The sequence below is a fragment of the Notamacropus eugenii genome, chromosome 3 (assembly GCF_028372415.1).
Source record: "Notamacropus eugenii isolate mMacEug1 chromosome 3, mMacEug1.pri_v2, whole genome shotgun sequence".
Classification (NCBI taxonomy): domain Eukaryota; kingdom Metazoa; phylum Chordata; class Mammalia; order Diprotodontia; family Macropodidae; genus Notamacropus; species Notamacropus eugenii.
In genome coordinates, this window is record NC_092874.1 from 469480448 (window position 1) to 469493954 (window position 13507).

The 13507-nt window shown below is 41.1% G+C and overlaps 1 protein-coding gene across 3 annotated transcripts in view; it reads right to left on the minus strand.

Moving 5' to 3' along the window:
* BMPER (BMP binding endothelial regulator) overlaps nucleotides 1-13507 on the minus strand; it is a 278921-nt gene that overhangs the window by 117269 nt on the left and 148145 nt on the right. For all 3 annotated transcript variants that reach the window (XM_072598870.1, XM_072598872.1, XM_072598871.1), the window contains exons 7-8: nucleotides 9770-9869; nucleotides 693-802 (exon numbers count right to left, since the gene is read on the minus strand). In XM_072598870.1, the coding sequence (XP_072454971.1) occupies nucleotides 693-802; nucleotides 9770-9869 (210 nt within the window). The remainder of the gene's footprint in view (nucleotides 1-692; nucleotides 803-9769; nucleotides 9870-13507) is intronic.

Here is a 13507-nt window from a genome sequence, read left to right on the forward strand (position 1 = left end):
TAAAACAGACAGTCTTGACCTGCCTCCCAAAGATTTTGTGCTAAGAAATGACTCTCATTCAAAACTAAAAATAAATAAATTAAAAAAAAAGAAATGACCCTCAAGCCTCACAAAAACAAAGCAAAGGTCCATAGCCACAGAGCTCACCTCTGTCCAAGAACAAATCACAGTAAAACAGAAACAAGCTTCCATGGGCTTCTGGGAAATCTTTAGTGCCATGAAGCATTTCAAGCATCTGATTCTTGTGTTAAAAGATGAGAAGGGCACATCGAAGGAGAAAGTCTGGACCCAAATTTCTCTTTTCACAAATCTAGCCTGTTGACTTGGTCATGGGACAGATATTATTCTCATTCACCTAGGAAGCTATTTTCAGTGCCAGTGTTACTGAATTCTATAGTCTGGACTCCAATCCTACTAGGAAATGTCTTTTTTTTAATGGAAAGAGTTAGGCTCTTTCTGTCACTTTACAACATTTGCTATGAGGACCAAATAAAATAATATATTCAAAGTGCTTTATCAGTGTTATAGGACTACATAAATGCTAGCCATTATTATCACTACCTGTGTGACCTTGAGAAAGTCACCTCCCAGGGCTTCAACTTCTTCATCTATAACATAAGAAGCCTGGACAGAGGTCCCTTTTACCTACAATACCATGATCCCCTGGTCCCCTGTGAGGAGAGCCAACTTACCTGGCATGTGCAAACTGTGCAATTGTCATAGAGGAAGGAGGCGCCATTATCATAGACATCACTACGGAAGAGGCAGCTTCCGAACTGGAGGTCAAACACTTTCCTCTGACCTGGGAAGAAGCAGGAATCCAAACTTGAGCAACAGGGCAAGAGGGAGGTCTGGAGGTTTCCCCTTGGCCATTCCAAGAGCAGTCCATCTTCCCCAGGGCAGGACCATGCTTAGAACAGGGCCTGGCATATAGTAAATGCTAGCTGATTGACCCTGATGGGTGATTAAGAATATCGTAGAGAGGATTCTGGCTCAGATACATCAGCCTAAATGTCCTGCATGGTGTCTTCCAACTCTGATATTCTGGGATTCTCTCATCCCAGTGCATCAAGTAGTAGATGACAATTAGATCACTAGGCTAGCCCCTAGAAAGATAAAGCTGAGGTGGAAATGCCCAGAGAAGAACTGTGGATATCAACACTTACATACTTGTTATGCATACCCCAAGGTTTCACAATATGCTAGAGGGGAAAGCTTTCTGGACTTGGAAGCAGGGCCTGGTTTTAAATCCTGGCTCTGCAATTTGTTCCTGCCATATCCTTTGGGAAGTTGTTCACCCTTTCTGGACCTTTGTTCCCTCATCTATAAGGTCCAAGGAACTTTGACTCCATCTTATATTATCATGTCCTAATATCCCATAGAAATCACTGGGGACTTTACTGTTATTGGGTAAAGCCTGGAGGTTTTGGATTAGGATCACAGACTTTGAGCCAGAGGAGACCCCATAGGCCACCAGCCTAACATCAGAGGAAACTGAGACCCAGAGAGAGAACTGGCTTGTCCAGGATTATACAGGTGGTATGTGGCAGAGCATGGCACTTGACTCCAAATAGATACTCTAATTTAATGTCTCTTCCAACACAAAATCTATGATCATAAAGATGTGTATTTTATATTGTGTATAGATATAGATATAGATAGATATAGATATCCATAAACATATGTACATATATGTTGATATATGTGTGTGTATATATATATGTGTATGTGTATGTGTGCATATATCTGTCTATCTAGATATATATAGATATAGACAGATAGATACAATAGAGATACCTAGCAGCATGAGATAGGATAAAGAGCCAGACTCAAAATCAAAAAGATGGGTTTAATCCCTACCTCTGACCCACACTGGCCATGTGACCCTGGGCAAATAATGCACCAAGCAACTCTAAGACTAGAAGCCAACGAAGAGGTACTGCCCTGCTTTGGTAGGGGCAATTTCCTCACCTGAGAGCTCCCTATAGTATGAAATAACAGCTCTATTCACTCTCCTAATTAACACGTGTGCGTGCATGTGCACGCATGCGCGCACGCACACACACTCACAGCATCCCAAGTATCTTAGGACAGTCTAAGATCTTTGGGATGTCTGGTACATATATTTGTGCCTCATTCATGTCCTTCATAAAATAAGAATAACAAAATTTGTTCCCAGCAAATGGAAGGGAAGATGCATTTGTCAAAGCATTACTACTTAGGACCCTTGAGTCCTTGGTCACTTAAGCTCTCTTGGCCTCATTTCCTCTGCAAAATGAGAGAGTTGGATGAGCAACCTCTGAGAACCTTTTCAAGCTCAAGGTCCTATGGTCTTGCAGGCTCCTAGGGAAGCCAGACCCCTGGATCAAGGGGATCTTGCAGCTTGAACCGCCCCTCAGCAGAATGAAATTTGACTGTAAAGGAAGCGAGACAGCATAGCCTTTAAAAAAAAAAAACAACCAAGTTCCACCTATAAGTACAGATATGCAAATATGAAAATAAAAGAAATGAGAATGATAAAACCACGCCAAAAAGTGAAAGTAAAATAATTATAAACTATAATGTTCAGAGAATTTGAAAAACAAACACAATATAATTATGTATAGAGAGGATTTTAAAAGATATTAAAAACTGTCCCATGCCTTTCTCCTTAACAGAACTTCATTGGGTTTCATTGCTACTGTATGATAACAATAATTTATTTCAAATGCTGCTACTGTTGTTTCAGATATTGGCTATCCTTACCATTGGTGTTGCTGTGTTTCATCTGTTTCGGCTTACATCCACTCTCCTAATTCCAAATTTCAATGTATAATATCATAGTAAGATAAAGGACATTTTGTCGGAGCAGAATACAACCCATTGATGAACAAGTATTTATTCAATGTGGGGTATTGGGGATACCAGTACAAAGATCAAAACCAAGTCTACTATAGAGGAGCTTAGCTGACACTTTCAATACCACTCTTTAAACTATCACCTCTCAAACTGCCAGGGACCAGAAGGCTGCAGTCCATTCTTCTTGGTTCTCCCTATTGGCTTACTCAAGAAAATGGGGTGGGGGAGAGGAATGGGTGTGAGGCAACTCACTTCCACTCTTTATGTTACTTTTTCAGACCTCTACTGTAATCTAGAGAATGGTAAAGGGATGTTCTAGCAACTTGCCAATTGGACAAAACTTGGTCGTGGTGCCTATAAAGTACAACTAGGTGGGGAATTGCTTGGAAGTTGCTGCTACTAAAAAAAAAAAAATATCACCAAGAAGTTGTTGTTTTGTCTTGGAAATGGAGGGAAAGTGCCTTGTGCCACTGCTTCTACTGGGAGCATAAGGAAGCTTCTGGTTAGTGCCATCCAGGTAAGAGATCGAGTTCACAGGAAGTCATTTGGTTCCGTGATCATTTTCCTTCTCCTCTCCTGTCTCTTTCTGCTTTTGTCATCTTGGGCTGAACCTCCCCATACACTTATCTTTCTCAAGATCTCTGTCTAACCTCTTCTGGGTACATTACAAATGCCACCTTCCACTCAGAGCCTTCACACTCCTGTTAATACAACGCTTGTATGTTCCAGGCATCCTGGAACATAAACAGAGCTGAAAACCTCCTTTAATGTCAAGGGTGATGATCTCTCCATGCCCCACTATATTTACATAGTTGTGCTCACTGGACATAGCATTTCTTCTGGTTCTGTTTTCTTTCCTCTGCTTTATTTCATATGCATCTGTCCATATTTCTTTGATTTCCTTATATTGCAATATCTACCTCTTAATTTTGGAAATTTGGATTTAATTTTAATAAAATTCATGAAAGCCTTATCAACTGCTTTTTAAAAGAAATTTCTACGTTTTATTCATTGGATTGCTCTATACTTACAATTTTAAAAATGTATCTCCTTTAATCATGATGATTTCTGATTCCATCTCTGTCTTGACATTTTAATTTGTTGAATGTCTAGTTATTTTAACTGAAAACAACTCAGTTTATGTTTTTTTTTCTTTTAGGAATGAGCAAACCTGAATATTTACCAAAACAATTTCCCCTCTGAGAATTAATTTACACTCAATAACCTGAAATGTTATTTATAACCTACTTGTTATTTCTCAACAAAATCCCTAGTAGGATGTGGAGGTAACGCTGGCCTCTTGGAGATTATGTCCGAAAAGCATGAACTCTAGAAGGTCTGAGCTGTAAGGGCTTCACAAGAGTCTTGAAATTGATCTGCAGTTGTACAAGTACCAGCCAAGATAAATCTGAAGAAGGTGATGGCCAGGAGGCACGTCCTTCATTGATGAATTATTTGGTCAAGGGCCATCAATTAAAGTAAGATACAAAATGGACCTAGGTTCTTCTGCAGTGAATGGGGCAAAATGATGGACAATGAAGTAAAAGGTGAGAAGGCCATCTCAGGTTTGGGTTGTTGTTGTTTTTCAATCCAACTGTCATCATGCATGCCAAGGCTGTAAGGAGAAGAATGGCATTTCTCATTGCAATGCCTATTATGGCTGATGGAGCACCTGCGTTTTCTTGGTGCTAATTATTAGGCCAAAATTAGCACAGGCAGCTGAGAATTGATCCATACTTCGTTGCATCTCAGCTTCAGAGGCTGCATTGAGTGCATAATCATCTGCAAAAGAAAATCATGCACCAACACTCCCTCCACTTTGGTCTTGGCTTGTAGTCTTTTCAAATTAAAGAATTTACCATCAGTACGATAGTTGACCTTGGGGCCATGTGCATCCTCATTGAAAGCATTTGATGACACAGCTGAGAACATCATGCTAAAAAGCATGGGAGCCAGGACACAGCCCTGCTTCACCACTGATTACAACAAATGGAGAAATTTTGAATGCTATGGATAAGTTCACTTACCTTGGTAGTATACCTTCCAGGGATGTACACATTGACAATGAGGTTGATGCATGCATTGCCAGAGCTAGCTCAGTGTTTGGGAAGCTCCAAAGAAAAGTTTGGGAGAGAAGAGGTATTAGACTGACTACCAAACTGAAGGTCTACAGAGCCGTTGTGTTGACCTCATTGTTGTATACCTGTGAAACATGGATATCTACCAGTGCCATGCCAGGAAACTGAATCACTTCCATTTGAACTGTCTTAGGAAGATTCTGAGCATCCCCTGACAGGATAAGGTACCAGACACTGAAGTCCTTGCTCAGGCTGAACAGTCAAGCATTCAAGTTATGCTTCAGAGAGTGCAACTCCAGTGGGCTGGCCACGTTGTTCAAATGAAAAATATATGCTTGCCAAAAAGACTATTTTATGGAGAACTCACATAGGGCAGGCGATCACATGGTGGCCAGAAGAAGCTATACAAGGACACTCTCAAGAACTTTGGATTTGACTGTGCAACATGGGAGACACTGGCACAAGACTGCTCAACATGGCGTGCCCACATCAGAAAGGGTGCTGTGCTCTATGAGCAAAGCAGAATTGAGACAGCACAAAGTAAACATAGGATGCACAAATTTGGAATATCCACCCCCAAAATTCATACGGACTATCTGTGCCCAACCTGTGGTAGAGCATTCCTAGCTCGTATTGGTCTGATCAGCCACAGTCAGAACCCTGAAACTTCACTTTATCATGATGATGTCATGGTCCTCTTCAAAGACAAAGAACAAAAACCAACCAACCAGCCTATTGTGGCATAACCCAAAAGGATGCCATGAAGATCGCCACTGCATATGTTCCAGTATCTCTTGCAGAGGATAGAGATGTAAAGAAAGCTGAGTTTGACCAGAGCTACCCAGACAAGTCGTTCCATGCACTGTTGCTTGGTGACTTCACAGTAATGGCAGGAATTGAAGATGATGGTAAAAAAATATTTTGAAAAGTGTGATTCATGTTTAGAAAAGAAAGAGACCAAAAGCTTCTAGTTTAGTCAGAATCTTCCCACTTGTAAGTCACAAATACCTTCCTCAAAAATAGAGAAGACACAGGACATCACACACAAAATTAACTAACTAAAGTTTAACAGATTTTAAAACATGACTATTGTGGCAATATTTTTTTTTTGTTTAGTTGCCTATGAATAGTCAGATCATCAACTGTTCAATTTTCCTTGATTATCTGTAAATCCCATTAAAGATTTTTCTAGATGGGGAGAAAATTTGAAACTCCAAATCTTATGAAAGTGAATGTTGAAAACTAAAAGTAAATAAATTAATTTATGGGGAAAAACGATTTGTCTATTTCTCATCTTGAGTGACAGAGGAGGGATTTAAACCCCAGGATCTTCTGATTCCAGAACTAGTATTTTTCCTTTTCTGTGAGATTGTTTTGCTTTTGAAATTTTCTGATTATCTTTTTTTTCTTTGCATAGCTGCTACTAGTTTCTTAAATGGTGGTATTAAGCTGAGAAAGTAGGCTCTCTTTGTCCCCTCATTCTGTGTACTGTGCTGGTCAAGAAAGAAAAGATGAAGTAAAAAGCTCTTTTTCATACCTAGTAGCACATATCCATATGCTCACAAAGCACTTTACATACATGACCTCGATTGTTCCTCCTAACAGCCCCATGAGGTGGATATAAAATGGATTATTTTACAGTATTAATTAATAGCTAATATTATATCATGTTTTATGATTTGCAAAATTCTTTCCACAGCTTATTGCATTTGGGACAGTTTAACTGTTTGATTTTGAGATGGATCTGAGGATTTGGAACTGGACACAACATAAGAGGCAATGGATTCAGAGGCCATTTAATCTAACTTCTCACTTTACAGATGAGGAAACTGAGGCATAAAGAAGATGGGTGATCTGCCTAAATCCACAAAGACAGGACCAGATCATAGTTTTGACCTCAGGTTTCTGTCTCCAAATAATAAAATCTGAACAAGGGAAATGACTCAGTATAATGCATCATATACTTCCTAGAAGGTAGTTCAGTTCCAAGGAAATTCACCAGCAAAGTGGTGCCCAGACCTTCAGCAACTTAGCTGGTGTTAGATTTCAGAATACTACAGCCATGTTGGCTTCATTTTCAAGACACATTACCAGATGAACAGCCAACCTTACCCTAACACCCAATCTATGCAAATGCCAAATAAGAAATGACATTTTTGTTTAGAAACATTTAAGAGTACCCCCACGTCTGCATATCTGGGCTGCCCTACGGCATTTCCATCTCCTTCCACTTTGGATTTAGTCTAACCCCAAGAAATTGTCCTCTCTTTTTTTGGTTACAATTTTTGGAATTTTTGAGACTTTTTTGTGGTATATCTTTTTGTGGTATATCTTATGACAACACACACATAGATACATAAACATTCATGTGCATATACATGCATACATACATACACCGAATGCCCACATTCTACACACTGACCTTTGCTTATATGAGACATTATAAGGCAGGGAACACTTTCTAAGATTTTTAGATTTAACCATATCAGCTTCAAAGAGTTATTTGTTCTAGTTCAAGGTTATAAAAACACACTGGGAAAATGAAAAGCACTTGAGAAAATGAAAGCCCTAGATTAGCTCTGAATGGTTCCCCTCTGGTTCTGCCAAGGCTGCGTGCTCTTGATTTCGTCTTTGGTTATACAGAAACCATCAGAAATGAGAGCGGGAAGGGAGAAGGGATGAAGGAGGGAATAGAGAGAAAAAGAGGGGAGGAAGGAAGGAAGGAAGGAAGGAAGGAAGGAAGGAAGGAAGGAAGGAAGGGAGGGAGGGAGGGAGGGAGGGAGGGAGGAAGGGAGGGATGGAGGGAGGGAGGAAGGAAGGAAGGAAGAAAAAGAAAGAAAGAAGAAAGAAGGAAAAGAAAGAAGGAATGGAGAGAGGGAGGGAGGGAGGAAAAAGGAAACAGGGGGATTGAAGGAGAGAAGGAAAGAGGAAAGAAAAATGAATATGAAAGAAAAGGAGGAAAGGGAAGATGGAAGGAAGGAGAAGGAAGAAAAGAAAGGAACAGAAGGAGAAAGTGAGAGTGATTGAGAAACAGATACAGAGAGGGAGACAGAGAAATATTTCCAGTGATTCAAGACCCATAAGCATTGCAGTTCCCACCGTAAGTGCCACTACCTTCCTCTTGTTTACAACTTGCACAACAGGCCCCCAAAAGAGTCATTTCAGAAGTCTTCCTGTGCCATGCTGGTTTCCTGTCCTATCTCACCCAAAACAACAAACTCTGGGCAATGACATTAATTGTGCCCTCCACATTCACTTTCATTTATGACATGCAAGGCTGCATGGGGTGGTGGGAAGAAGCCAGACCTGGACTCCTGAAGACTTGACTTTCAATTCTCCCATAGCCCCTTTCTAGCTGGGTGCCCTGGGTGAGTCATTTCCCAGATCTCTTGGAACATTCCCTGGGACTTCTCTATTAAATCATTGCTGAACTACAATCTGCAATAATGGAGAGAGTTCTCCATCTAGAATCTCACTGTGGAAGCCACAGAACCTTCATATAGTCACATAATTCTTGCACTAGCCATACCAAAGGCTGTTGTGAGGCGTATTCACTCACTCATTCATTTTTTCACTAACCACTGATTTCACCAGTGTAGAGGAATCCCAGTGTGGGGCTTCTCTCCACCAATGAATTATGAGATTCTCTATTAAGTCTTTGACTCAGTAAATTTATCTGCTGATAGATAGGAAACTCTTAGGAAAGTACCTGAGCATCAGAGAGATTAAATAACTCTAAGACCAGTCCCACAGGAAGCAGTAAATCTGGTCTGATCAATCCTAAAGTATTTTTGGAATAATAACAGTACTAGTAATTGTTGTTGGAGTTATCATTACCACTATTATTAGTTTCTGCAGACTTGTGATTTCATGAATATGATGAACGATTGGGGCAGCTGGGTGGTGCCATGAAAAGAACATGGGATCTGGAGTCAGCAAGATTCATCTTCCTGAGGCCAAATCTGGCCTCAGAAACCTCCTGGCTATATGACCCTGGGCAAGTCACTTGACCCTGTTTGCTTCAGTTTCCTCATCTGTAAAATAAACTGGAGAAGGAAATGGCAAACTCTTCCATGATCTCTTCAAAGAAAACCCCAAATGGGATCACAAAGTGTCAGACACAACTGAAACAACTAAACAACAACAATGAACTGCCAGTAAGGAAACTTCCTCTACTAACCTGTGCCTTTTCTTTTAGTCTAAAAAGTTGCCGAAGGCACCTAAGAGATTAATTGATTAGTCCAGGGTCATACAGCTAGGATGTGTTACAAGCAGGATTTGAACCCAAAACTTCCTGGTTTTGAGACCATTTCTCCATCCATTATGCCATGCTGCCTGCCACTCTCATGCTCCATATTATTAGCAGTGATACTACTGCTATGACTATAGCTTAAGACTGATTGTGCTGCTGGACGTTTGTCCCACCATTGGTCCATTCCATAAATCTGTGAGCAGCACCACAGGTGCAGTGTAAATGTTCCCTGGTCACATCCTCTTGGGTTCACAGCCCGTTAAACCATGTCATGCAAATTAAAGCCATTTTCACAAGACAGTCCTTAAGACAGGAGGCTATATTCATGAGCCTTCATGAGGCTCTTCCTTATTTGTCTTTTGGTTATACACCTCTTATCTGAAACAGAAGCAGTTGATCCTCAAATGGTAAACTGAGTCAATTTGACTGAGCCTAAGAGAACACCAAGAGCAAACTGGGACCAAGCTTCTCAAGCAGGGAATGTGCTGTGTGTGTCAACTGGCTGGTAAAGAATGTAGGAAGACAGGAAGGGAAGTGGCCAGGACAGATGGCACCTTCTCAAAGTAAATTATCTGGCCAATGTATCAGAAATGTCACTCACCTACACATCTGGGGCAGCACTGTTCTGGTGGAGTATGACTCAGGTGCTCAGGACATGACAGAATAGGGCAGACTTCTCTCACGCACTGTGTCTGACCTCCCTAAAGAGAAAGCAGGCTTCATTAAAAAAGTAAAAGAACACTTACATCCAAGAGATAAATCCCAAACAACTCTTAACAGAGCTCCATATCACAGCAGAGTGCCCAGCAATGGACTGTTCTATATAAGAATAACTAAGCATTTTTGTTAATGCTTTTTCATTCAATCATTCTCTGATTCATTTATTCATTCATCTGTGATTTCATCAGTTTAAGGAACCTCCAGTATGGTACCTCACTCCACCAATGGAGCATGAAACTCCATGGATTCTATGACTCCACGAATAATTTCTAGGGATTTGCTTGAGGCTAAGAAAAATGAAGTGATCTTCACAGGGTCCCACAGTTATGAAGTGTCAGGGATGGGACTAGAACAGAGATCTTCCTGATTCCAAATTCTGTACCTACACTCAGTGAAATCTTTGTCCCCATAACTACCAAATGAATGCAGATGGAGACCAAAATCAAGAGATGATGAAAGAGAAATAATCTCTCAGTTTTTAAAAGGATAGAAAAGTCCTTCCCTTTGCAATCTTAACATTGACAACAGTGACTTTAAACACCTGTAGAAGGAAGGGAATAAACATTAATTAAGCACCTACTATGTGTCTGGCACTGGGCTAAGTGCTTTACAAATATTATCTCGGCTCATCTGGAACTGGGATGATCTGTATTGCCTGTGTGGCATATTGATTTGTGTTCTTCACTCCATATCTGAATTCAGTGTAGGTTTGGGTGTTTACATGTGAGTGTGAACACCAGAATCAGGAACAGGGGAAACAGAAGAATTGGAGTGAAAGGAGAGAGTTGACTGTCTTATTATCTTACTACTTTGACATTCCGTGGATACCTTAAATGTCTAAAACTGATTTCATTATCTTTCCCCCAAAATCTTCCCCTCTCACCTTCTCTCACCTCCCAGTCCCTCAGAATCATAACCTAGAAGTCATCCTGGATTCCTCACCCTCTCTCACCTCCCACATCCAATATGGCATCAAGATCTGTTGATTTCACTTTTGAAACATCTCTCAAATATGCCCCCTTCCTCCTCTGACAATGCCCCTTCCCTGGTGCAGGCCCTCATCACCTCACACCCAGACTATTGCAACAGCTGCTGGGGGTGGTGGGGGGGCAGGGTGAAGGCAATCTTCCTGCCTCAAATCTCTCCCTACTCCAATGCATCCTCCCTCCAACCATTAAAGCACAGGTCTGACCATGTCGCTCTCCTACTCAACAAACACCAATGGCTCCCTATTGCCTCCAGGATCAAATACAAAATCTTCTGTTTGGCATTCAAAGTCTTTCTTCATAATCTAGACCCCTTCTACCTTTCCCGTCTTCTTTTGCCTTATTCTTCCCCACGTACCCTATAATCCAGTGATAATGGCTTCCTTGCAGTTTCCCCAAGTAAGATATTCCATCTCTCCAAACCAGGCATTTTCACTGGTTATCCCCCAGCCCCAGAATGCCCTCCCTCCTCATATCTGTCACCTGGCTTCCCTGGCTTCCTTCAAGTACCGGGTAAAAACATACCTATTACAGGAAACCTTTCCCAAACTGCCACTGACTCATGACTCCTCTCTGTTGATGATTTCCATTTTTTCCTATGTATAGTTTCTTCAGAACAGGGACTGGGTTGTTTGTTTGATTTTTTTTACCTTCCTTTGTACCCCAACACTTGGCAAAGTGCTTGCACACAGTAGGTGCTTAATCAATACTTTTGCTGACTGGTATTTCTTCTTATGTAATTGACTAATTTCATTGTTTCATCCACTATAGAGTTTCAATGATTAGATGGGAAATAAAAAATGTGATCAAAACCAGTTTCCCTTCCTCTGCAAAACCTTTAAACTTTTTAGGTCAATAAAGATATTGTGGACTATTTATAAAGGTTTCAAAAGACTTGTTTTGAAGACTAAAATCATGAGACTTCAGTATCCTAAGAATGATCTCATTCCTGGGTGGAATATTATTTCTTCTTAATATTTCTCATCTTTGTGAGTCTCAATAATTCTGTTTCCCCATACTGTCAAAATAAGTTCTAAACTACTACCAAGGACTATGTTTTTAATAATTTTGGATCTACCCAAATCAACTGTGTCAGGTGGCACCTGATGGATCCAGATAAATAAGTCCCACATGGACAGACTGAAAATAAATGACTTAAAGTGTGCAAAAGATTCAGGACCTCTTCTATATCCCTTTTCCCACCTGCAAATACTCATGTCACGTGATTCCTGCCCAGATGCCCTAGATGTCTAAGAAGAGGCTTTCCACTGAGGATCAAAACTAGCGAATGTTTCTGCCTATGACACTTCATGGCATCCCATGACCTCTTCTGTGGATCAATTCATGTCAGGAACTGAGGCTTAGACTATATACCACCCTGCCCCCTCTCTCAGGTTAGGGCTGAATCACCTGTGAACCCATGGACGCTTTCTTATAGTTCTTAAAAGATGACCAGTTCCTTCCCTTGCCAAACTGCTGCATGAAGCAGCTGAGCTAAGAACCAGGGGAAAAGGGAGGCTGCTTTCTCAGCAGAGCTAGACAATGCTAGCCTTCGTTGTCACCTTGAAGCGATCATCCTCAGGAAAAATACTGTCTGACTGTAAAGACAGAAGGATCATTCTTTTTCCAGAGTCTCTCCAGGGCATTCTCAGGGCATACTAACAAAAAAGGCAGGCATCGTGGTGGGATGTATGGATGGATGCATAAATTCTTTGTTCCAATCAGAAAACAAAGATCTAACTTTTATGACTGACAGGCAAGGTCCCCATAGAGGATGTTCTGCATTACTGAAGATGGCCCTCTACTGAAGCATCTTAGAGAATTCACGGCTGGGACCTAGGGGACCACTGGAGTCCTACAATAGCTGAGAACTACCTATTGACAAATTGGGCAGCTCTCTCAAGTAAAGGGCAATAGCAGGTCCATACTAAAATTTGCCTGTAATTCCATGATCCCAGTAGACTAATTCAATCACAGACCTCTGACTCTAATCAAGAGGAGGCAATACAGTATAACAGATCACTGACTCTAAAGTCGGAGAACATGGGTTTAAATTCTGCCTCTGATGCTTACTATCTGTGTGACCACTGACAAGTCATTTGGCCTCTCTCGGTATCAGTTTCCACATTATTAAAATGAGTTGGTTGGATCAGATGGCCTCTGAGATCTCCTTCTAACTCTAGACACAAGATCTCACAGGAAGGTGACTTTGCCTGATTTGAGGAGGTCACTCTTCTATCAGAATTTATATGAAAGCCTTCCATCTTTGAAAAAGTCCAATTAAATTAAAATCCTAACTGCCAGCTCAAATCTCACTTCTTCTGCCATGATCACACCAGCTCACAGTGCCCTCCTCCTCCTCTGCATTATCTGGACCACTCACTCAACATGACATCCCAGGCCCACAGACAGAGCTGGAAGGGACCTCAGGTCATCTTCTGCAATCCCCTGATTTTACTGGTGAGCAAACTGAGGCCCAGAAAAGAGAAATGTTACTCTTCACACCCAGGATCCCACAGAACATTCCACTTTTGTCCTTCTCTCAGCACTGTGACTCATCTGTTCTCCTATCCCCTTGCTGGCTACCAAGAATAATTGTGGAACTGAGATGGCTTTTACGAAGGCCTTTCTGT